The 24,724-nt window shown below is 46.0% G+C and overlaps 1 protein-coding gene across 2 annotated transcripts in view; it reads right to left on the bottom strand.

Annotated features, from left to right (window-relative positions):
- The window catches only part of LOC119938229 (sodium-dependent phosphate transport protein 3-like), a 33,406-nt gene extending 10,060 nt beyond the window's left edge, over positions 1-23,346 (bottom strand). For both annotated transcript variants that reach the window (XM_038757974.1, XM_038757975.1), the window contains exons 1-8: positions 23,186-23,346; positions 21,439-21,478; positions 21,155-21,314; positions 15,035-15,213; positions 14,430-14,663; positions 11,228-11,315; positions 7,940-8,026; positions 1,949-2,064 (exon numbers count right to left, since the gene is read on the bottom strand). In XM_038757974.1, coding sequence (XP_038613902.1) covers positions 1,949-2,064; positions 7,940-8,026; positions 11,228-11,315; positions 14,430-14,663; positions 15,035-15,213; positions 21,155-21,314; positions 21,439-21,478; positions 23,186-23,298 — 1,017 coding nt within the window. In that variant the 5' untranslated portion in view covers positions 23,299-23,346. The remainder of the gene's footprint in view (positions 1-1,948; positions 2,065-7,939; positions 8,027-11,227; positions 11,316-14,429; positions 14,664-15,034; positions 15,214-21,154; positions 21,315-21,438; positions 21,479-23,185) is intronic.
- Between the last annotated feature and the right edge of the window lie 1,378 nt (positions 23,347-24,724).

Below are 24,724 nucleotides of genomic sequence, written 5' to 3'. Positions count from 1 at the left end.
GTTAGCGGTGGTAGAGGAGGAGGGTGCGGGCTGGGCTGGAGAAGGACAGAAGGGAGGTGAGGTAGGAGGGGGCCAGGGAATGGACAGCCTGGAAGCCCAGCGTGAGGAGTGTTTGTCAGGGTGGGAGGGGGCTGGAGAGTCCCCATCCCTCAAAATAAGCTCTCCCCAGGCAGGAGGAGGCTTCTAATCCCGGCTCCACCGTTCCTCTGCTGAGTGACCTTGGGTAAGTCACCTCACTTCTCTGGGCCTCAGTTACCTCATCCGTCAAATGGAGATCAAGACTGTGAGCCCCGTGTGGGACAGAGACTGTGTCCAATCAATCAATCAATCAATCAATCGTATTTATTGAGCGCTTACTGTGTGCAGAGCACTGGAATAAGAGCTTGGGAAGTCCAAGCTGGCAACATATAGAGACGGTCCCTACCCAATCAATCAATCAATTGTATTTATTGAGCGCTTACTGTGTGCAGAGCACTGGACTAAGCACTTGGGAAGTACAAGCTGGCAGCCTATAGAGACAGTCCCTACCCAACAGTGGGCTCACAGTCTAAAAGGGGGAGACAGAGAACAAAACCAAACATACTAACAAAATAAAATAAATAGAATAGATATGTACAAGTAAAATAAATAAATAAATAGAGTAACAAATATGTACAAACATATATACATATATACAGGTGCTGTGGGGAAGGGAAGGAGGTAAGATGGGGGGGATGGAGAGGGGAACGAGGGGGAGAGGAAGGAAGGGGCTGAGTGTGGGAAGGCCTCCTGGAGGAGGTGAGCTCTCAGTAGGGCCTTGAAGGGAGGAAGAGAGCTAGCTTGGCGGATGTGAGGAGGGAGGGCATTCCGGGCCAGGGGGAGGATGTGGGCAGGGGGTCAATGGTGGGATGGGTGAGAACGAGGCCCGGTGAGGAGATTAGCGGCAGAGGAGTGGAGGGTGCGGGCTGGGCTGGAGAAGGACAGAAGGGAGGTGAGGGAGGAGGGGGTGAGGGGATGGATGGACAGCCTTGAAGCCCAGGGTGAGGAGTTTCTGCCTGATGCACAGATTGATTGGTAGCCACTGGAGATTTTTGAGGAGTGAAGTGAAGTGAAGTGACTTGCCCAGAGTCACACAGCTGACAAATGGCAGAGCCGGGATTAGAACCCATGACCTCTGACTCCCAAGCCCGGGCTCTTTCCACTGAGCCATGCTGCTTCTCTATAATAATGGTATTTGTTAAGCGTTTTCTATGTGCGAAGCACTGTTCTAAGCTCTGGGGAGGTTACAAGGTGATCAGGTTGTCCCACGGGGGGCTCACAGTCTTCATCCCCATTTTACAGATGAGGGAACTGAGGCACAGAGAAGTGAAGTGACTTGCCCAAGGTCACATGGCTGATAAGAGGCGGAGCCGGGACTAGAACCCATGACCTCTGACTCCCAAGCCCGGGCTCTTTCCACTGAGCCACGCTGCTTCTCAATAATAATGGTATTTGTTAAGCGTTTTCTATGTATGAATAATAATAATAATGGCATTTATGAAGTGCTTACTATGTGCAAAGCACTGTTCTAAGCACTGGGGGGAATACAAGGTGATCAGGTTGTCCCATGGGGGGCTCACAGTCTTAATCCCCACTTTACAGATGAGGTAGCTGAGGCGCAGAAAATTAATTAATTAATTAATGATGACATGTATTAAGCGCTTACTACGTGCAAAGCACTGTTCTAAGCGCTGGGGAGTTTACAAGGTGATCAGGTTGTCCCACGAGGGGGCTCACAGTCTTCATCCCCATTTTCCAGATGAGGTAGCTGAGGCCCAGAGAAGTGAAGTGACTTGCCCAAAGTCACCCAGCTGACAGGTGGCGGAGCCGGGATTTGAACCCATGACCTCTGGCTCCCAAGCCCGGGCTCTTTCCACTGAGCCACGCCGCTCCATCTCTTTATTACTATTTGGGGAATCTGCCGAGGTACCTGTTTGGTATGTGAAGTGATGTATTTCTTTTCCGTGGCACTAATGAACGGATGAGATTCGGGATCTTCAAATACCTGACAGATCCAGAGGAGACAGGGGATACAGCTGACACCACCTAAAGGGGAAGATAGAGCAGGTAGCCCTTGATAATAATAATAATAATAATAATAATAATAATAATAATAATAATAATAATAATGGCATTTATTAAGCGCTTACTATGTGCAAAGCACTGTTCTAAGTGCTGGGGAGGTTACAAGGTGATCAGGTTGTCCCACGGGGGGCTCACAGTCTTAATCCCCATTTGACAGATGAGGGAACTGAGGCCCAGAGAAGTGAAGTGACTTGCCCAAAGTCACACAGCTGACAATGGGCAGAGCCGGAATTCGAACCCATGACCTCTGACTCTGCTTCTCCTAATCCAATCCTTGATATAATCCGGATCTCCGCTTGGTATCCGAGGACGGAAGCACCGCGGGCTTGAGTCACCGTGGACCAGGGGTCCGGTTTCTTGCCTCCAACTGAGGCACCAAAGATGCTGGACGTCGGTTGTCCTTTTGGATTCATCATCATCATCAATCGTATTTATTGAGCGCTTACTGTGTGCAGAGCACTGTACTAAGCGCTTGGGAAGTACAATTTGGCAACATATAGAGACAGTCCCTACCCAACAGCGGGCTCACAGTTTAAAAGAGTGGGCTCACAGTCTAAAAGGATGGATTCCCATCCTTGGGATTGAGAACAGACCATCCAACACCCGTCCAACTTTGACTTCCACCTTCCCCGTTAGGGATGGCCCACTGAACACTTTTTTTAAAAAAAAAGGTATTTGTTAAGCGTTTACTATGTGCCAAGCACTGTACTAAGCATTGGAGCAGATATAAGCTAATCAGGTTGGACAAAATCCACATCCCACATGGGGCTAACAGGATTAAATCCCACTTTACAGAAGAAGTATTGCTCAGTGGATAGAGCCCGGGCTTGGGAGTCAGAGGTCATGGGTTCTAATCCCAGCTCCGCCACGTGTCTGCTGTGTGACCTTGGGCAAGTCACTTCACTTCGTTACTTGAATGGCTTCTCCCTGTCCACATCCTTCGTGGTTTTAAGACCTTCAATCTTTTCCACGCATCCTGTCCATCTCCTTGTTCATTTCGGTTGCCCTTCATTCATTCATTCATTCAATCGTATTTATTGAGCGCTTACTGTGTGCGGAGCACTGGACTAAGCGCTTGGGAAGTACAAGTTGGCAACATATAGAGACGGTTCGGCCGTGCTTCGCTTGCCCTAAGGTAGTCAGTGCATAGCCTGATGATAGGCTCACAGTCCCTTCTAGACTGTGAGCCCACTGTTGGGTAGGGACCGTCTCTATATGTTGCCAACTTGGACATCCCAAGCGCTTAGTACAGTGTTCTGCACACAGTAAGTGCTCAATAAATACGATTGAATGAATGAATGAATGGCTCACCAGATGGGCACAGATCGGGGAAACTTCAAATCTGTCTTCACCAGCTGCTCACTCTCCTTCAAGGGTCTGTGGCAACCACTCATTCATTCATTCAATCATACTTATTGAGCGTCTGCTGTGTGCAGAGCACTGTACTCGGCGCTTAGGAGCGTACACACTCCCTGCCCCCAACGAATTTATGGTCTAGTGCTTAGTACAGTGCTTTGCGCACAGTAAGGACTCGTGGCTTGGTGGAAAGAGCACAGACTTGGGAGCCAGAAGTCATGGGTTCTAATCCCAGCTCAGCCACTTGTCAGCTGTGTGACTTTGGGCAAGTCACTTCACTTCTCTGGGCCTCAGTTCCCTCATCTGGAAAATGGGGATTAAGACTGTGATCCCCAAGTGGGACAACCTGATTACCTTGCATCTACCCCAGTGCTTAGAACAGTGCTTGGCACATAGTGCTTAACAAATATCATTTTCAGCGGTTAGAACAGTGCTGTGCACATAGTAAGTGCTTAATAAATGCCATTATTATTTTTATTAATAAATAGAATTGAGTGAATGAGTGAATGAATGAATGGAGAGCTTAGAGAAGTAACAAATGGGAACGGGATGGAAACTCAAATGCACTTGGGTCATAGGTAGAGAAATCCCCTTGCACCAAGCACTAAGTGTTCATGGACATGTGTTCAGATTGCATCTCCCCAAGTTGGTTTGTTTGTTTTTTGGTACTACTACTACTACTACTACTACTACTACTACTACTACTAATGGCATTTATTAAGCACTTACTATGTGCAAAGCACTGTTCTAAGCGCTGGGGAGGTTCCAATGTGATCAGGTTGTCCCACTGGGGGCTCACAGTCTTAATCCCCACTTTACAGATGAGGTAACTGAGGCCCAGAGAAGTGACTTATCCAAAGCTGACAGTTGGTGGAGCCGGGATTTGAACCCATGACCTCTGACTCCAAAGCCCGGGCTCTTTCCACTGAGCCACGCTGCTTCTCACAACTACTACGCATCAAACGCCAAGCCCCTGTTCCGCATGGGGTCTTAATCAATCAATCAGTCGTATTTATTGAGCGCTTACTGTGTGCAGAGCACTGTACTAAGCGCTTGGGAAGTACAAGTTGGCAACATATGGAGACGGTCCCTACCCAACAGTGGGCTCACAGGCTAGAATCAAACAATCAATCGTATTTATTGAGCACTTACTGTGTGCAGGGTCTTAAGTAGGAGGGAGAACAGGTATCGAGTCCCCATTTTACAGTGGAGGAAACTGAGGCGCAGAGAAGTGACGGGACGTGCCCAAGGTCACATACACAGCAAGCAACTGGCAGAACAAGTGGCAGAGCTGGGTTTTGAACCCAGGTCCTCCAACTCTCAGGCTCACGCTCTTTTCACTAGGCCATCCTACGTCACACTAACACCCCCACAAAAATCACTGCTGTGGAAACCAACTCTTAACCGGCCTTACTCCTTCTTGTTTTCAGTCTCCATTTTCCATTAATCAATTAATCAATCAATCGTATTTATTGAGCGCTTACTGTGTGCAGAGCACTGTACTAAGCGCTTGGGAAGTACAAGCTGGCAACATATAGAGACGGTCCCTCCCCAACAGCGGGCTCACAGTCTAGAAGGGGGAGACAGACAACAAAACCAAACATATTAACAAAATAAGATATGTACAAGTAAAATAAATAAATAAATGAATTAACCTACCTTGTTTTCCTAAATCACCCTTCAGCCACCCCCCGTCGCCCGTTAAGAAAACTGGAGCTATATTAAATTGGATTCCGTTGGTGCGAATCAATCAATCAATCAATCAATCAATCAATCGTATTTATTGAGCGCTTACTATGTGCAGAGCACTGTACTAAGCGCTTGGGAAGTACAAATTGGCAACACATAGAGACAGTCCCTACCCAACAGTGGGCTCACAGTCTAAAAGGGGGAGACAGAGAACAGAACCAAACATACCAACAAAATTAAATAAATAGGATAGAAATGTACAAGCAAAATAAATAAATAAATAAATAAATAGAGTAATAAATAAATAAATAGAGTAATAAATTACAATTAATTTCCACGAAGCATCACCGCGGAAAATAAATACCTAACTCTCCATGCACAGAGAAAGGGAGAGGCACATTCCTAGGGAAGAGACACCCAGAAGAAAAGATGGCAGAGATCCATGGAAGATGAGGCACTTCAAATGCGAGAACACAGAAATGGAGGAAGATTAGGTGAGTAACAGTAGATTTATCACTACCCTCTCAGCTCTCTGCCGATCGGTGATATTTATTTAGTGCCTACATTGTGCGGAATGCTCTACCAAGTCCTAAGAGAATACAAAGGAAGCGAAAAACGTATCGTCTGGCTTTGAGAAGCATAACTTCTCTGGGCCTCGGTTACCTCATCTGTAAAATGGGGATTAAGACTGTGAGCCCCCCGTGGGACAACCTGATCACCTTGGAACCTCCCCAGCGCTTAGAACAGTGCTTGGCACATAGTAAGCGCTTAATAAATGCCATCGTCATCATCATCATCATCATATGGACTGGAGTGGGGAGAGACGGGAGGCTGGGAGGTCAGCAAGGAGGCTGATGCGGTAATCTAGGCGGGAGAGGATGAGCGTGACTGGATTAACGTGGTAGCGGTTTGGATGGAGAGGAAAGGGCGGATTTTAGCGATGTCGGGAAGGTGGGACACACAGGATTCCATGTCACCCCGTCCCTCAGCATGAAAGCGCTTTGGTTCATAGCTGTCATTTCTTTATTTATATTAATAATAATAATGGCATTTATTTGTTAATATGTTTTGCTTTGTTCTCCATCTCCCCCTTCTAGACTGTGAGCCCGCTGTTGGGTAGGGACCGTCTCTATGTGTTGCCAACTTTTACTTCCCAAGCTCTTAGTACAGTGCTCTGCACACAGTAAGCGCTCAATAAATACGATTGATTGATTGGTTGATTAAGCGCTTCCTATGTGCCAAGCACTGTTTTAAGCGCTGGGGAGGTTACAAGGTGATCGGGTTGTCCCACGGGGGGCTCACAGTTTTCATCAGCACTTAGGACAGTGCTCAGCGTTTAGAACAGTGCTTTGCCCAAAGTAAGTGCTTAATTAATGCCACCATTATTATTATTATTCATCCCCATTTGACAGATGAGGGAAGTGAGGCCCAGAGAAGTGAAGTGACTTGCCCAAAGTCACACAGCTGACAAGTGGCGGAGCCGGGATGTCTGTCAACCCCAGGAGCCAGGATTAGAACCCAGGAGGAAAAAGTGGGACCTGGGTTCCAATCCTGACTCTGCCGCTTGCCTCCTCTGTGACATAGGGCAAGTCACCTAACTTCTCGGTGCCTCAGTTCCCAAAGTTGCCTCAGTTTCCTCATCTGTAAAATGGGGATTTGCTAACTCTTCTCCCTCTTTCTTAGACTGTGAGCCTCACACGGGACAGGGACTGTGCCTGGCCTGATCGTCTTGTGGCAGAAGCAGCGTGGCTCAGTGGAAAGAGCCCGGGCTTTGGAGTCAGAGGTCATGGGTTCAAATCCTGACTCCGCCACTTGTCAGTTGTGTGGCTTTGGGCGAGTCAGTTAACTTCTCTGAGCCTCAATTACCTCATCTGTAAAGTGGGGATTAAGACTGTGAGCCCCCCTTGGGACAACCTGATCACCTTGTAACATCCCCAGTGCTTAGAACAGCGCTTTGCACGTAGTAAGCACTTAATAAATGCCATCATCATTATTATTATTATTACCCACAAGTTTACTACAGTGCTTGGCACAGAGTAAGTGCTTCACGCAAATCAGCAGCGTGGCTCAGTGGGAAGAGCCCGGGCTTTGGAGTCAGAGGTCATGGGTTCAAATCCCGCCTCTGCCAATTAGCTGTGTGACTTTGTGCAAGTCATTTCACTTCTCTGTGCCTCAGTTCCCTCATCTGTAAATTGGGGATGAAGACTGTGAGCCCCCCATGGGACAACTTGATCACCTTGTAACCTCCCCAGTGCTTAGAACGGTGCTTTGCACATAGTAAGCGCTTAATAAATGCCATCATTGTTACTATTATTATTCTCACATTCATTCATTCATTCAGTCGTATTTATTGAGCGCTTACTGTGTGCAGAGCACTGTACTAAGCGCTTGGGAAGTCCAAGTTGGCAACATATGGAGACGGTCCCTACCCAACAGCGGGCTCACAGTTACCACAGACTGACTGATTGGGTAGGAATGCTTTGCCCAGAAATGGGAGTATGGTCGAGTGGAGAGAGCTTGGGCCTGAGTGTCAGAAGGACCTGGGTTCTAATCCCTGCTCTGCCACTTGTTTGCTGTGTGACCTTGGGCAAATGGCTTCACTTCTCTGTGCCTCAGTCACCTCATCCGTAAAATGGGGATTACGACTGTGCGCCCCGTATGGGGGTGTGGGCTGCGTCCAACCTGATTTGCTTGAATCCACCCCAGGGCTTAGTACACATAGTAAGCGCTTAGCAAATACCATAAAAAAAAAATAATAGGAATGCGGGGAACTGGAAGGGAAGGGACTCACCTAAAATGTAGAAAACGGAAGGCCACCCTAGAGTCTCAGAGATGAAGCCCCCCATAAAGAGAGGGACGAAGAATCCAAAGTGAAGTCCTGTGGATTAGAAAAGAAGACACCCAGCCCCCGCAAAATCCAGTCAGGGAACACTTAGATTTCCCATTCATTCCTTCAATCGTACTTATTGAGCGCTTCCTGTGTGCAGAGCACTGGACTAAGCGCTTGGGAAGTCCAAGCTGGCAACATCTAGAGACGGTCCCTACCCGACAGCGGGCTCACAGTCTCGAAGGGGGAGACAGAGAACAAAACCAAGGATATTAACAAAATAAAATCAATAGAATAGATCTGTACAAATAAAATAAGTAAATAAATAGAGTAATAAATGTGTACAAACATATATACATATACACGGGTGCTGTGGGGAGGGGAAGGAGGTAAGGCAGGGGGATTGGGAGGGGGAGGAGGGGGGTTTGTATAGTTTGAGTTTGTATAGTTTGTATAGTTGTAGGAGTTTGTGTAGTTGGACGCATGTGTCTGTTGGTTCCAGATGTATGTCGGTATCCTCTTCTAGAGGGTAAGCTGGTCAAGGGTAAGGAACATCTCTACCAGGTCGGTTATATCGTAATATAATAATAATAATAATAAATACTAATAATAATAATGGCATTTGTTAAGCTCTTACTATGTGTCAAGCACTGTTCAAAGTGCTGCGTTAGATACAGACTCATTCATTCATTCATTCATTCATTCATTCATTCAATTGTATTTATTGAGCGCTTACTGTGTGCAGAGCACTGTACTAAGTGCTTGGGAAGTACAAGTTGGCAACATCTAGAGACGGTCCCTACCCAACAGTGGGCTCACAGTCTAGAAGGGGGGACAGAGAACAAAACAAAACATCTTAACAAAATAAAATAAATAGAATAAATATGTACAAATAAAATAAGTAAATAAATAGAGTAATAAATGCGTACAAACATATATACATATACACAGGTGCTGTGGGGAGGGGAAGGAGGTAAGGCAGGGGGATTGGGAGGGGGAGGAGGGGGGTTTGTATAGTTTGAGTTTGTCCAGTTTGTATAGTTGTAGGAGTTTGTATAGTTGGATGTATGTGTCTGTTGGTTCCAGATGTATGTCGGTATCCCCTTCTAGAGGGTAAGCTGGTCAAGGGTAAGGAACATCTCTACCAGCTCGGTTATGTTGTAATAATAATAACAATAACAATAATAATAATAATAATAATAAATAATGGCATTTGTTAAGTGCTTACTATGTGTCAAGCACTGTTCAAAGTGCTGGGTTAGATACAGACTAATCAGATTGGACAAAGTCCCCGTCCCACCAGGGGCTCACGGTCTTCATCCCCATTTTACAGATGAGGGAACTGAGGCCCAGAGAAGTCAAATGACTTCCCCAAGGTCACACAGCAGACATGGGGCGGACCTGAGATAAGGTCCTGGGTTCAGAATCCCAGGCCCGTGCTCTAGCCACTAAGCCTCGCCGCTTCCCTGATATATATATATAATATATATGATTATAATATAATAATATTATATTATTATAACATAACAATATAATATATAACATAATTATCATATTTTTATAATTATTATATAATATATAATGTAACATATTAATATAATATCATATTATATATTATATAAATATATTATATTATATAATAATATAATATTTATAATATATTCTTATATTGCTATCCTGTTCTAATGTCCTTTTCCAAATGCTTAGTACAGTGCTGGGCACACAATAAGCCTTCAATGAAAGCTCCTCTGGGCTGTCAGTTCCTCATGGGCAGGGAACGTGTCTGCTACTTTTTTTCTAGTGTCCTCTCCCTAACAGTTAGTACAGTGCTGTGCACGCAGTAAGCGCTCCAGTACAAACCGGAGAAGCAGCGTGACTCAGTGGAAAGAGCCCGGGCTTTGGAGTCAGAGGTCACGGGTTCAAATCCCGGCTCTGCCAGTTGTCCGCTGTGTGACTTGGGGCAAGTCACTTCACTTCTCTGGGCCTCAGTTCCCTCATCTGGAAAATGGGGATGAAGACTGTGAGCCCTCCGTGGGACAACCTGATCACCTTGTAGCCTCCCCAGTGCTTAGAACAGTGCTTGGCACATAGTAGCCATCATTATTATCATTATTATTATTACATATATATATACATATATACGTGTATACATATATATACGTCCCACACGGAACTCACCATCCCAATTTAGCAATGAGGCAACTGAGGCCCAGAGAAGTGAAGTGACTTGTCAAAGATTACACGAAAGGCAAGCGACGGAGCTGGGATTAGAACTCAGGTCCTTCCGACTCCCACGCCTGGGCTCTATCCACTAGGCTGCAGCGCCTAGTATATTGAGTGACCAAATGAATTGCCTCTATTGACGAATTGCGCTTTCCAGGTGCTCAATACAGTGCTCTGCACGCAGTAAGTGCTCAATAAATAAGATTGAATGAATGAACTGTCTCCGTTGCTGAATCGTGCTTCCCAAGCGCTTAGTGTAGGGAAGCGCAAGGAACGGAAATCGCGATTTTCCCAATGGGATCTCAAGATAATCAATCAATCAATCGTATTTATTGAGCGCTTACTGTGTGCAGAGCACTGTACTAAGCGCTTGGGAAGTCCAAGTTGGCAACGTATAGAAACGGTCCCTACCCAACAGCGGGCTCACAGTCTAAAAGGGGGAGACGGAGAACAAAACCAAACATACTAACAAAATAAAATAAATAGAATAGATAGGTACAAGTAAAATAAATCAATCAGTAAATAGAGTAATAAATATGTACAAACATATGTTGCCCACTTGGACTTCCCAAGCGCTTAGTACAGTGCTCTGCACACAGTAAGCGCTCAATAAATACGATTGATGATGATGACGATGATGATATACATATATACAGGTGCTGTGGGGAAGGGAAGGAGGTAAGATCCCTATTTAATGACAACACACATCTCCTAGCTGATAGGCTCGTCGCCACCCCGGCGCTTAGTAAGCACTCAACCAATACCATAATTATTATAATTATTACGAGCGCCGTCGTACTTGATCGTATTTCTCCGGGCCTCGGTTCCCTCATCTTGGAAAAGTGGGATTAGGACTGTGAACCCGCCATGGGACAACCTGATGACCTTGCCTCTGCCCCGGCGCTTAGAGCAGCGCTTGACACATAGTACGCGCTCAACGAATGCCAGAGTGATAATAATAATGGTAATAAGATCGAGAAAATGGGAATAAAATGAAGTTGGGGGGCTGGGGGACCCCGGCGGCCTTACCTGAGATGGACAAGCTCACGAGGCGGCTGCGTTCCAGGGGAGGCGACCATTTGGCCAACAAACCCAGGATGCCCATTAAAACCAGCGCCTGCAGCAGAGGGGAAGCCCGCCACACAACGCCTACTATCAATCAATCAATCAATCGTATTTATTGAGCGCTTACTATGTGCAGAGCACTGTACTAAGCGCTTGGGAAGTACAAATTGGCAACATATAGAGACAGTCCCTACCCAACAGTGGGCCCACAGTCTACTACACACCACAACACACACGCACAACAGCAGCCGCTCAACACGTGCCGTCCGTTGACCCTGGGGTCGGTTCGAGGGGCAATAACTGTGGTAGTTGTTAAGCCAGTTGCTGTACTAAGCGCCGGGGTGGATGCTTAGTACAGTGCTCTGCACATAGTAAGCGCTCAATAAATACGATTGATTGATTGATTGATTGATTGACGCGGGCGAATTGGGTCGGACGCGGTCCCTGTCCCTCATGGGGCTCGCTGTCTTAAACCCCATTTTACGGAGGAGGGAACCGAGGCCCAGAGAAGCCCAGTGACTCGCCCAAGGTCACACAGCAGGTGGTGGGGCTGAGATTAGAACCTCGAGGCTGTAAGGCCGTTGTGAGCCTGGTGTTGGGTAGGGATTGTCCCTATCTATGGCCGAATTGTGCTTCCCAAGCGCTTAGTACAGTGCTCTGCACGCAGCAAGCGCTCAATAAATGACTGAATTGTCTCTGTTGCTGAATTGTACTTTCCAAGCGCTTAGTACAGTGCTCTGCAAGCAGTAAGTGCTCAATAAACGAGACTGACTGAATGAATTGTCTCGCCGAATTGTACTTTCCAAGAGCTTAGCACAGTGCTCTGCATGCAGTAAGCGCTCAATAAATAAGACTGGATGACTGAATTGTCTCTATCTGTTGCTGAATTGTACTTTCCAAGCGCTTAGTACAGTGCTCTGCACACAGTAAGCGCTCAATAAGCAAGGCTGACTGAATGAATTGTCTCTACTGCCGAATTGTACTTTCCAAACGCTTAGTACAGTGCTCTGCACGCAGTAAGCGCTCAATAAATAAGACTGAATGACTGAATGTCTCTGTTGCTGAATTGTACTTTCCAAGCGCTTAGCACAGTGCTCTGCATGCAGTAAGCGCTCAATAAATAAGACTGAATGACTGAATGTCCCTGTTGCTGAATTGTACTTTCCAAGCGCTTAGCACAGTGCTCTGCATGCAGTAAGCGCTCAATAAATAAGACTGAATGACTGAATGTCTCTGTTGCTGAATTGTACTTTCCAAGCACTTAGCACAGTGCTCTGCATGCAGTAAGCGCTCAATAAATGACTGACTGAATGAATTATCTCTAGTGCCAAATTTTACTTTCCAGGTGCTTAATACAGTGCTCTGCACGCAGTAAGCGCTCAATAAATAAGACTGACTGAATGAATTGTCTCTATTGCTGAATTGTACTTTCCAAGAGCTTAGTACGGTGCTCTGCACGCAGTAAGTGCTTAATAAATACGATTGATTGAATTGTCTCTTTATTGCTGAGCTGTACTTTCCAAGCGCTTAGCACAGTGCTCCGCACGCAGTAAGCGCTCAATAAGTAGGACTGAATGAAAGCGCTTAACAAATAGCATCATCATCGTTCTCTGTGCCTCAGTTCCCCCATCTGGAAAAGGGGGATGAAGACTGTGAGCCCCCCGGGGGACAATCTGATTTCCTTGTAACCTCCCCAGCACTTAGAACAGTGCTTTGCACATAGTAAGCGCTTAACAAATACCATCATCATCAACCCAGGCCCTCTTGTCTCCCAGCCCCAGGCACTAACCACTAGGCCGTGGCCCTGTCCCTTTACAACACCGATGTGTCCCGCCCCCCCATGACTCCACAATCAATCAATCAATCGTATTTATTGAGCGCTTACTGTGTGCAGAGCACTGTACTAAGTGCTTGGGAAGTACAAGTTGGCAACATATACAGACAGTCCCTACCCAACAGTGGGCTCACAGTCTAAAACGGGCTCACAATGGTCTCACACCTCCATGACCCCACCCCTCAATGGTCCCACCTCCCAATGACCCTACTCCACAATGGTCCCACCCCACAATAGCCCCACCCCTCAATCAATCAATTAATCAATCAATCATATTTATTGAGCGCTTACTGTGTGCAGAGCACTGTACTAAGTGCTTGGGAAGTACAAGTTGGCAACATATAGAGACAGTCCCTACCCAACAGTGGTCCCACCCCTCAATGGCTCCACCCCTCAATGGTCCCACCCCATAATGGCCCCACCCCACAATGCCCCCACCCATCAATTGTCCCACCTCACAATGGCCCCACCCCTCAATGGCCCACCCCTAAATGGCCCCACCCCACAATGGCCCCACCCCTCAATTGTCCCACCCCACCGTGACCCCATCCCACAATGGCCCCACCCCTCAACGGTCCCATCCCGCAATAGCCCCACCCCTCAATGGCCCCATCCCACAATGGCCCCCACCCCTCAATGGCCCCACCCATCAGTTGTCCCACCCCACAATGGCCCCACCCCTCAACGGTCCCATCCCGCAATAGCCCCACCCCGCAATGACCCCACCCCTCAATGGTCCCACCCCACAATGGCCCCAACCCACAATAGCCCCATCCCTCAATGGTCCCACCCCACAATGGTCCCACCCCACAATGGCCCCACCCCACAATGGCCCGTCCCCTCAATGGCCCCACCTCTCAATGACCCCATCCCACAATGGCCCCACCCCTCAATGACCCACATCCCACAATGGCCCCACCCCTCAATGACCCCACCCTACAATGACCCCACCCCACAATGGCCCCAGCCCTCAATGACCCGCCCCACAATGGCCCCACCCGTCAATGCCCCCATCCCACAATGGCCCCAGCCCTCAATGACCCCATCCCTCAATGGTTCCACCCCACAATGGTACCACCCCACAATGGCCCCTTCCCTCAATGGCCCCACCCCTCAATGACCCCATCCACAATGGCCCCACCCCTCAATGGCCCCATCTCACAATGACCCCATCCACAATGGCCCCATCCCACAGTGACCCCACCCCTCGACGGTTCCACCCTACAATGCCCCCACCCCACAATGGCCCCACCCTACAATGACCCCCCACCCCACAATGGCCCCAGCCCTCAATGAGCCCACCCCACAACGGCCCCACCTCCTAGTCCACACCTGGCTGATGCCCTGCAGGGCCCGCAGCAAGGAGAAGCAGGTGACGCCCATGTCGGCCGCCCAGGGGCTGAGGAGGGTGAGGAGGGTGCTGAGGTAGACTCCAATGCCCCCCGTCAATCTCCCGCCGAAGACCGTCGCCAGGTATCCCGCCGGGATCGTGGTCACCATGCAGCCGAAGAAGATGGAGCTGAGCAGCATGCCTTGGACCTCCGAGTTCCAGTTGTAGACGGGAGGCTGCCGGAGACCGAGATGCCCCACCTCAATCGATGGGACTTTTAGAGCGCTTACTGTGTGCAGAGCACTCTGCCGAGCGATGGGGAGAGGACAGCTTGGCCGGTGGATAGAGAACGCTCAATAAATACCACTGATGGACTGATTGATTGAGTCCGAGGGAGCATAACTAGGCCAACAGGGGAACTCCAGATCACCAGAATCTGTGGAAGAGCTGGCCGTTCAGCCCTATCCACACCACTCATTCATTCAATCGTATTTATTGAGCGTTTACTGTGTGCAGGGCACTGGACTAAGCGCTTGGGAAGTACAAGTTGGCGACATATAGAGACCCAACAGTGGGCTCAAGAAGAGGAAGAGCCCGGAAGACTGACCTTGGGCCTGATCCCCTCATGAAATCCGGCTGAGGAGACGTTGCCCGCCTTCCCGGGGTCCGTGCCGTTCACCATGGCGACGATAGTGATGTTGAGCACATTCCGTTGGGAATAGGTCAGGAAGGTGGTGAAGAAGAAGATGCAAGCCAGGATGTACCTCATGGAACAGCAGTCCGGCACTGAGGACACAGAGACCCCCCCCCAACGCCCCCTGAACCCGGGACCCCGAAGCAGCGTGACCAGCAGCAAGTCACGAGTTCTGATCCCGGCTCTGCCCGTTGTGACCTTGGAAAAGTCACTTCACTGTGCCTCGGTTTCCTCGACTGTCAAACGGGGATTCGGTTCTACTCCCTCTTAGACCGCGAGAACCATGTGGGACAGGGATCATCATCATCATCATCATCAATCGTATTTATTGAGCGCTTACTGTGCGCAGAGCACTGGACTAAGCGCTTGGGAAGTACAAGTTGGCAACATATAGAGACAGTCCCTACCCAACAGTGGGCTCACAGTCTAAAAGGGGGAGACAGAGAACAAAACCAAACATACTAACAAAATAAAATAAATAGAATAGATATGTACAAGTAAAATAAATAAATAAATAGAGCAACAGATATATACAAACATATATACATATATACAGGTGCTGTATATATTGGGTCTATATGGGTCCATTCATTCAATCGTATTTATTGAACGCTTACCATGTTCAGAGCACTGTACTAAGCGCTTGGGAAGGACAAGTCGGCAACATATAGAGACGGTCCCTACCCAACAGTGGGCTCACAGTCTAGAAGGGGGAGACGGACAACAAAACAAAACATGGAGACAGGTGTCAAGTCGATTCCCCTGGCCGGTGGTCAGGGGTGGCCCTGACAGCCCCTCTAGAGCCATCTTGAACCTCCTAGACTCCCCCAGAGCTTGCTGTGTGACTTTAAGCAAGGCACAACTTCTCTGGGCCTCAGTTACCTCAACTGTAAAATGGGGTTGAAGACTGTGAGCCCCACGTGGGACAACCTGATCACCTTGTATCTCCCTCAGCGCTTAGAACATGTTTTGTTTTGTTGTCCCCCTCTCCATCCCCCCATCTTACCTCCTTCCCTTCCCCACAGCACCTGTATATATGCATAGATGTTTGTACATATTTATTACTCTATTTACTTATTTTACCTGTACATATCTATTCTATTTATTTTGTTTTGTTAGTATGTTTGGTTTTGTTCTCTGTCTCCCCCTTTTAGACTGTGAGCCCACTGTTGGGTAGGGACCATCTCTATATGTTGCCAACTTGTACTTCCCAAGCGCTAGTACAGTGCTCTGCACACAGTAAGCGCTCAATAAATACGATTGATTGATTGATTGATTGACTGTCTGTCTCCCCTTTCCAGACTGTGAGCCCCTTGTGGGGTAGGGACCGTCTCGATATGTTGCCGACTTGGACTTCCAAGAGCTTAGTCCAGTGCTCTGCACACAGTAAGTGCTCAATAAATACGATTGAATGAATGAATGAATGCTTCACACGTAGTAAGTGCTTAACAAATACCATTACTATTATTATTATTATTATTATAGTGTCCTTGAGCTGCCTTCCCAAATTCTAGGACCTCCCAAATTCATCTTAAACCCTCCCAGAACCTCCCAGAGCCCCTCAGAGCCATCTTGGGTGAGAGCCATCACCCCTCTCCATCCCCCCATCTTACCTCCTTCCCTTCCCCATAGCACCTGTATATATGTTTGTACATATTTATTACTCTATTTATTTATTTATTTATTTTACCTGTACATATCTATTCTATTTATTTTATTTTGTTAACATGTTTGGTTTTGTTCTCTGTCTCCCCCTTCTAGACTGTGAGCCCACTGTTGGGTAGGGACTGTCTCTATATGTTGCCAACTTGGACTTCCCAAGCGCTTAGTACAGTGCTCTGCACACAGTAAGCGCTCAATAAATACGATTGATGATCTTGGTCCTCACGACTCCAGATCCTGAGGGGAACCCTGAGCTTGTAGATTCCCTTAGTGGTTGCCAGAGCAGTCTTGAGCCCTCCAAAATCTCTTTGAGTGCTCTAATAATAATAATAATAATAATGGCATTTGTTAAGCGCTTACTATGTGCAAAGCACTGTTCTAAGCACTGGGGAGGTTACAAGACCATCAGGTTGTCCCACGGGGGTGCTCACAGTCTTAAACCTCACTTTCCAGATGAGGGAACTGAGGCCCAGAGAAGTGAAGTGACTTCCCCAAAGTCACACAGCTGACATTTAGAGGAGTCAGGACTTGAACCCATGACCTGAGAGCCGTTCTGACTCCCAAGCCTGGGCTCTAACCACTAGGCATGGTTGATACTCACCAGGCTTCCCTAGAGCTCACCAGACCTGCCTTCAGCTCTGTTCATTCGCTTGTATCTCACTGTGTACAGAGCGTTTGGGAAAGTACAATATATATATATATATATATATATATATATATAATTGGCATTTGTTAAGCGCTTACTATGTGCAAAGCACTGTTCTAAGCACTGGGGAGGATACAGGGTGATCAGGTTGTCCCACGTGGGGCTCACAGTCTTAATCCCCATTTTCCAGATGAGGTCACTGAGGCCCAGAGAAGTTAAGTGACTTACCCAAGATCACACAGCGGACATGTGGTGGAGTCGGGATTCGAACCCACGACCTCTGACTCCAAAGCCCGGGCTCTTTCCACTGAGCAAGAGTGACGATCCCTGCCCACAGTGAGCGCACAGTCTACAGGGACAGAGGCAGAGTCCAACCCCATCGTCTTGTAGCTACCCCAGCGCCCAGAACAGTGCTTGGCACATAGTAAGCCCTTAACAAATACCAACATTATTATAGAGTAAGTGCTTAATAAATACCACAATTGTTATTCAATCAATCAATCATATTTATTGAGGGCTTACTTATGTGCAGAGCACTGCACTGAGCCCACAGTAAGCCCTCAATAAATATGATTGATTGATTGAATAATAATTGCGCTATTTGTTAAGCACTTACTGCATGCCAAGCACTGTGCTCAGTACTTGGGAGAGGACAATGTAAAAGAGCTGATAATAATAATAATTAATAATAATAATAATAATAATAATAATTATGGCATTTATTAAGCACTTACCATGTGCAGCGTTGGGCAGGTTACAAGGTGATCAGATTGTCCCCCGGTGAGGGGAGCTCACAGTCTTTATCCCCATTTTACAGATGAGGGAACTGAGGCACAGAGAAGTGAAGTGACTCGCCCAAAGTCACACAGCTGGTCGGCATTTGAACCCATGACCTCCGAATCCAAAGCCCAGACTCTTTCCACTGACCCACGCTGCTTCTCTACAAGATATGTTCCCCTGACCAAAATGAACTTACAGGCTAGAGAAATTGGAATTGTTATTATTATTGTTATTATTAGAGCTGCCTTGAGCCGCAGAAGACACCCATCAACCAGACACTCCCACAGGCTTGTCCGGGTTCTAAGGGAGCCTTTTGTTTGCTTGTTTGTTTTTTAAAAAGGCATTTCTTTCACTCATTGTCGTATTTATTGAGCGCTTACTGTGTGCAGAGCACTGGACTAAGCGCTTGGAAACACAATTCGGCAACAGATGGAGACAATCCCTACCCAACAACGGGCTCACGGTCTAGAAGGGGGAGACAGACCACAAAGCTAAACAAGTAGACCGGCAAAGTGCTTACTCTGTGCCAGACACTGTTCTAATCAATCAATCAATCATATTTATTGAGCGCTTACTGTGTGCAGAGCACTGTACTAAGCGCTTGGGAAGTACAAGTTGGCAGCATATAGAGACAGTGGGCTCTAAGCGCTGGGGCAGATACAATCAAGCCACATCGGGCTCACAGTCTTAGCCCCCATTTTACAATCAATCGACCCATCAATCAATGGTATTTATTGAGCGCTTACTACGTGCAGAGCACCGTACTAAGCTCTTGGGAGAGTACGATACAACAGAATTAGCGGACACGATCCCTGCCCGCAACAAGCTTGCAGTCTAGGGACATTAACATGAATAAATAAGTAATTTATAGTGTATGATTCAAAGATAAATACACAAGTGCTCTGAGATTGTGGGGGTGGCGAATATCAAATGCCCAAAAGTTGCCCATCCAACTCAGTAGACAGCGCAGAAGGGAGAGCGATCTGGGAAAAAGAGGGCTTAAGTGGTGAAGGCCTCGTGGAGAAGATGTGACCTTAGTAATGCTTATTAATAGCAAAAATAAGAATAAAAATAATCGTGATCATCATGGCATTTGTTAAGCGCTTTCTATGCGCCAGACACTGTACTAAGCGCTGGGGTGGATAGAAGCAAATCAGATTGGAAGCTTTACAGATGAGACAACTGAGGTACAGAAAAGTACCTTTTCCTCTCCTCCTCCTCCCCTCCCTCCCTTCCCCTCCCCACAGCACTTATGTATATTTGTACATATTTATTACTCTCTTTATTTTATTAATGATCTGTATAGAGCTATAATTCTATTTATTCTGATGATATTGACACCTGTCTTCTTGTTTTATTCCTTGTCTCCCCCTTCTAGACTGTGAGCCCATTGTTGGGTGGGGACCGTCTCTATATGTTGCCGACTTGGACTTCCCGGGCGCTTAGCACACAGTAAGCGCTCAATAAATACGATTGAATGAATGAGTGAAGTGACCGGCCCAAGGTCAATCAATCAATTGTATTTATTGAGCGCTTACTGTGTGCAGAGCACTGTACTAAGCGCTTGGGAAGTACAAACCGGCAACATAATAATAATAATGGCATTTATTAAGCGCTTACTATGTGCAAAGCACTGTTCTAAGCGCTGACATATAGAGATGGTCCCTACCCAACAAGGGGCTCACAGTCTAATGTTAATAATAATAATAATAATGGCATTTATTAAGCGCTTACTATGTGCAAAGCACTGTTCTTAGCACTGACATATAGAGATGGTCCCTACCCAACAAGGGGCTCACAGTCTAATGATAATAATAATAATAATAATAATGGCATTTATTAAGCGCTTACTATGTGCAAAGCACTGTTCTAAGCGCTGGGGAAGTTACAAGGTGATCAGGTGGCCCCATGGGGGGCTCACAGTCTTAATCCCCATTTTACAGATGAATCTAGAAGGGGGAGACAGACAACAAAACACGTAGACAGGTGTCAAAACCGACAGAATAAATAGAATTATAGCTATAAGCACATCATTAACAGCAGCGTGGCTCAGTGGAAAAGAGCATGGGCTTTGGAGTCAGAGGTCATGGGTTCAAATCCTGCCTCCGCCAATTGTCAGCTGTGTGACTTTGGGCAAGTCACTTAACTTCTCTGCGCCTCAGTTACCTCATCTGTAAAATGGGGATTAAGACTGTGAGCCCCCCGTGGGACAACTTCATCACCTTGTAACCCCCCCAGCGCTTAGAACAGTGCTTTGCACATAGTAAGCGCTTAATAAATGCCATTATTATTATTATTATTAACAAAATAAATAAGAGTAAATATGTACAAGTAAAATAAGTGCTGCGGGGAGCGGAAGGAGGTAGGCTGTGGGGGTGTGTGGGGGAGATTGGACAAAGTCCCTTGTCCCACATGGGGCTCACAGACTCAAACCCCATTTTACAGCTGAGGGAACTGAGGCCCGGAGAAGTGCAGTGACTTGCCCACGGTCACACGGCAGACAAGTGGCAGAGCCGGAATTAGAACCCATGACCTTCTGATTCCCAGGTCACACGGCAGACAAGTGGCAAGGCCGGGTTTAGAACCCAGGCCTTCTGACTCTCAGATCTGTGCTCTTTCCACTAGGCCCCTCTGTCTCCTACCCGGTGAGAAAGCAGCGTGGCTCAGTGGAAAGAGTCCAGGCTTTGGAGTCAGAGGTCATGGGTTCAAATCCTGGCTCCACCACTCGTCAGCTGCGTGACTTTGGGCAAGTCACTTCACTTCTCCGGGCCTCAGTTACCTCATCTGTAAAATGGGGATGAAGACTGTGAGCCCCCCGTGGGACAACCTAATCACCTTGTAAACTCCCTAGTGCTTAGAACAGTGCTTTGCACATAGTAAGCGCTTAATAAATTCCATTAAATTAAAAAAAAAGGGTGTCCCAGGGCCCAGGCCCACGTCTTTACCTCTTCTGAACTGGTGCTGCTCATCCACCTGAAGCGAGGGACAGTTCTCCTTCTCTTCGTTCCTGTCCCCGGCCTTGGCAGACGTGGTGTCTGTCATGCTCCCCTCCTTCTCTTCGTTCCTGTCCCCGGCCTTGGTAGACATGGTGTCTATCATGCTCCCCTGAGGGACAGAACGCACCAGCACTGAGTCCATCTTCCCCCAGGTGCGCACCCCCTTCCCCGGCCCCTTCTGGATGGAGGGGTGGTCCCGCCTCATGACGCTCAGTTAACAACCCCCATCTCACCAGGTCTTCCCTCAGGACCAGAATCGCACGGGCCTTCCCCCTGGACCAATAATAATAATAATATAATATGATATAATATAACATAACATAACATAACATAATATAACATAACATAACATAATATAATATAATATAATATAATATAATAATATCATTATAACAATATATTATATTATTTTTACATACTATTATGTATTATATATACTGCTATATATTATATATACTATTATATATTATACATAAATTACACTACATATAATGAATCATACGTTATATGATATAATTATAGTATTGCTGATATTGATAATAACTATTATAGGCAACATATAATAATATAATATACTATATTATATACTCATATTATATCATTAGCATTAATAATAACCATTATTGTTATTATAAGTAATAGATAATACTATATGCTATATAATATAATAATATAACAATTCATTAATATATAATATATCAATATTATTATATATTACATATAATAACAATAATAGTTTTTATTAATGCTAATAATACAATATAATACAATACAATATAATATAACATAACATAATATAACACAATACAATGCAATATAATATAATATAATATAATATAATATAGTATAATATAATATAACATAACATAATAGAATAGAATACCATATAGTATAATGTAATATAACACAACACAACACAACACAATATAATATAAAATATAATATAATAATATAATATAATATAATATAATATGATATGATATGATATGATATGATATAATATATAATATAATATAATACAATATAATATAATATAATATAATATATATGTTGCCAACTTGTACTTCCCAAGCACTTAGTACAGTGCTCTGCACACAGTAAGGGCTCAATAAATAATGATTGAATGAATGAATGTTATTATATGTTGCATATAATATATAATATCATTATATATTACATATAATAACAATAATCGTTAATATTAATATTAATAATAACAAAGGGCATTTGTGAAGCACTTATTATGGGCCAGGAACTGAATAAAATGCTGTGGTGAATTCAAACAAATGTGGGCAGGCACAGTCCCTGTCCCACAAGGGGCTCACAGTCTCAATCCCCATTTTCCAGATAATAATAATAATAACGACGGCATTTATTAAGCGCTTACTACGTGCAAAGCACTGTTCTAAGCACTGGAGAAGTTACCAGGTGATCAGGTTGTCCCACGGGGGGCTCACAGCCTTACTCCCCATTTTCCAGATGAGGGAACTGAGGCCCAGAGAAGTGAAGTGACTTGCCCAAAGTCATCATCATCATCATCAATCGTATTTATTGAGCGCTTACTATGTGCAGAGCACTGTACTAAGCGCTTGGGAAGTACAAATTGGCAACATATAGAGACAGTCCCTACCCAACAGCGGGCTCACGGTCTAAAAGTCACCCAGCTGGCAATTGGCGGAGCGGGATTTGAACCCATGACCTCTGACTCCAAAGCCCGGGCTCTTTCCACTGAGCTTCTCAGATGAGGTTAACTGAGGCCCAGAGAAGTGAAGTGACTTGCTCAAGGTCACAGAGGTGGGATTAGAACCCGTGACCTTCGCACGCAGACCAGAATCCCACTTCCCCAGGGCCGGGGCCTAGCTTTCTCGCAAAACGAGATCTTCCCGATCGTTCGGGTGCCTTCTCCCGCTGGAAGGGGTTCCTGCCCATCCCGGCCCCCATTCCAGGCTGGGATTTCAAGACCAGGAAAGGCAGACTGACCTTGGGTAGAAAGACGCTTCCTTTTCCTCAGGGAACACCGAGCCCTCGGTGACTCCAGATTTGGGAGCGGGTGTAAAAATTCCGGAGCCGGGGGGAGATTGGTGGGGAAGCATATCTAGTACTCTGATTTTGCAAGAAAAACTTTGGCCTGAATTTTAATTCTGGTTACCGTTTAACTGGGTCAAATTCATTGTCAACGTTGCCTTAAGGATCTTGTTGTCCATTTGATTGATTTGTTGCCGCATTGTACTGTCCAAGTGCTTAGTCCAGTGCTCTGCACACAGTAAGCGCTCAATAAATACGATTGAGTGAATGAATGAATCGTGGAGGAGCGATTCCCCTGGGTTTGAGGGCTCGCGGTGGGTAACCACGCTGTGCTCTGCCCTGGGATTGTGACATGATGATAATCAATCAGTCGTATTTATTGAGCGCTTACTGTGTGCAGAGCACTGGACTAAGCGCTTGGGAAGTACAAGTTGGCAACATATAGAGACGGTCCCTATCCAACAGTGGGCTCACGGGCTCACAAAAATAATGATGGTATTTGTTAAGCGCTTACTATCATCATCATCATCATCAATCGTATTTATTGAGCGCTTACTATGTGCAGAGCACTGTACTAAGCGCTTGGGAAGTACAAATTGGCAACATATAGAGACAGTCCCTACCCAACAGTGGGCTCACAGTCTAAAAGGGGGAGACAGAGAACAAAACCAAACATACTAACAAAATAAAATAAATAGGATATGTACAAATAAAATAAATAAATAAATAAATAGAGTAAAAAAAAAATATGTACAAACATATATACATGTTACTATGTTCGGGATTTAAAAGATGGGGATTAAGACTGTGAGCCTCACGTGGGACAGGGACTGTGTCCAACTCGATTTGCTAGTGTCCACCCCGGCGCTTAGTACAGTGCCTGGCACATAGTAAGCACTTAACAAATACCATAACAATAATAATAATTATGTCCCTCCTTTATTCTGCCCTTCTGGACAAATTCCCTGCCCATAATGAGCTGACAGTCTAGAGAATGCAGGGCATGCATTACTCCTTTCATCTGTACTTCCCAAACGCCTAGTACAGTGCTCCGCTCAATCAGTGCTCCTGCTACATTTCCATAGGCCAGCCCAGACATAATCCAATCAGCCGTAAAAGCGAGTTAAAATTCATCAATTTAAAAAAACACCGACTGGAAAGGAAGTGGATTCAGAGAAATGCGGGGGCACGTCTTTAAAAATAGTAATAATAATAACTGTGATATTTCTTAAGCGCTTACTATGTACTATGTTGCTTGGAGAAGCAGAGTGGCTTAATGGAAAGAGTTTGGGAGTCAGAGGGCGTGAGTTCTAATCCCAGTTCCGCCACTTGCCAACTGTGTGACTTTGGGCAAGTCACTTAACTTCTCTGTGCCTCAGTTACCTCAGCTGTAAAATGGGGATTAAGACTGTGAGCCCCACGTGGGACACCTGATTGTCTTGTCTCTACCCCAGCGCTTAGAACAGTGCCTGGCACGTAGTGAACGTTTAACAA

The sequence above is a fragment of the Tachyglossus aculeatus genome, chromosome 16, assembly GCF_015852505.1.
Source record: "Tachyglossus aculeatus isolate mTacAcu1 chromosome 16, mTacAcu1.pri, whole genome shotgun sequence".
NCBI classification, from domain to species: domain Eukaryota; kingdom Metazoa; phylum Chordata; class Mammalia; order Monotremata; family Tachyglossidae; genus Tachyglossus; species Tachyglossus aculeatus.
The sequence above is the reverse complement of the archived record's forward strand: the minus strand, read 5'-3'. Positions and strand labels throughout refer to the sequence as shown.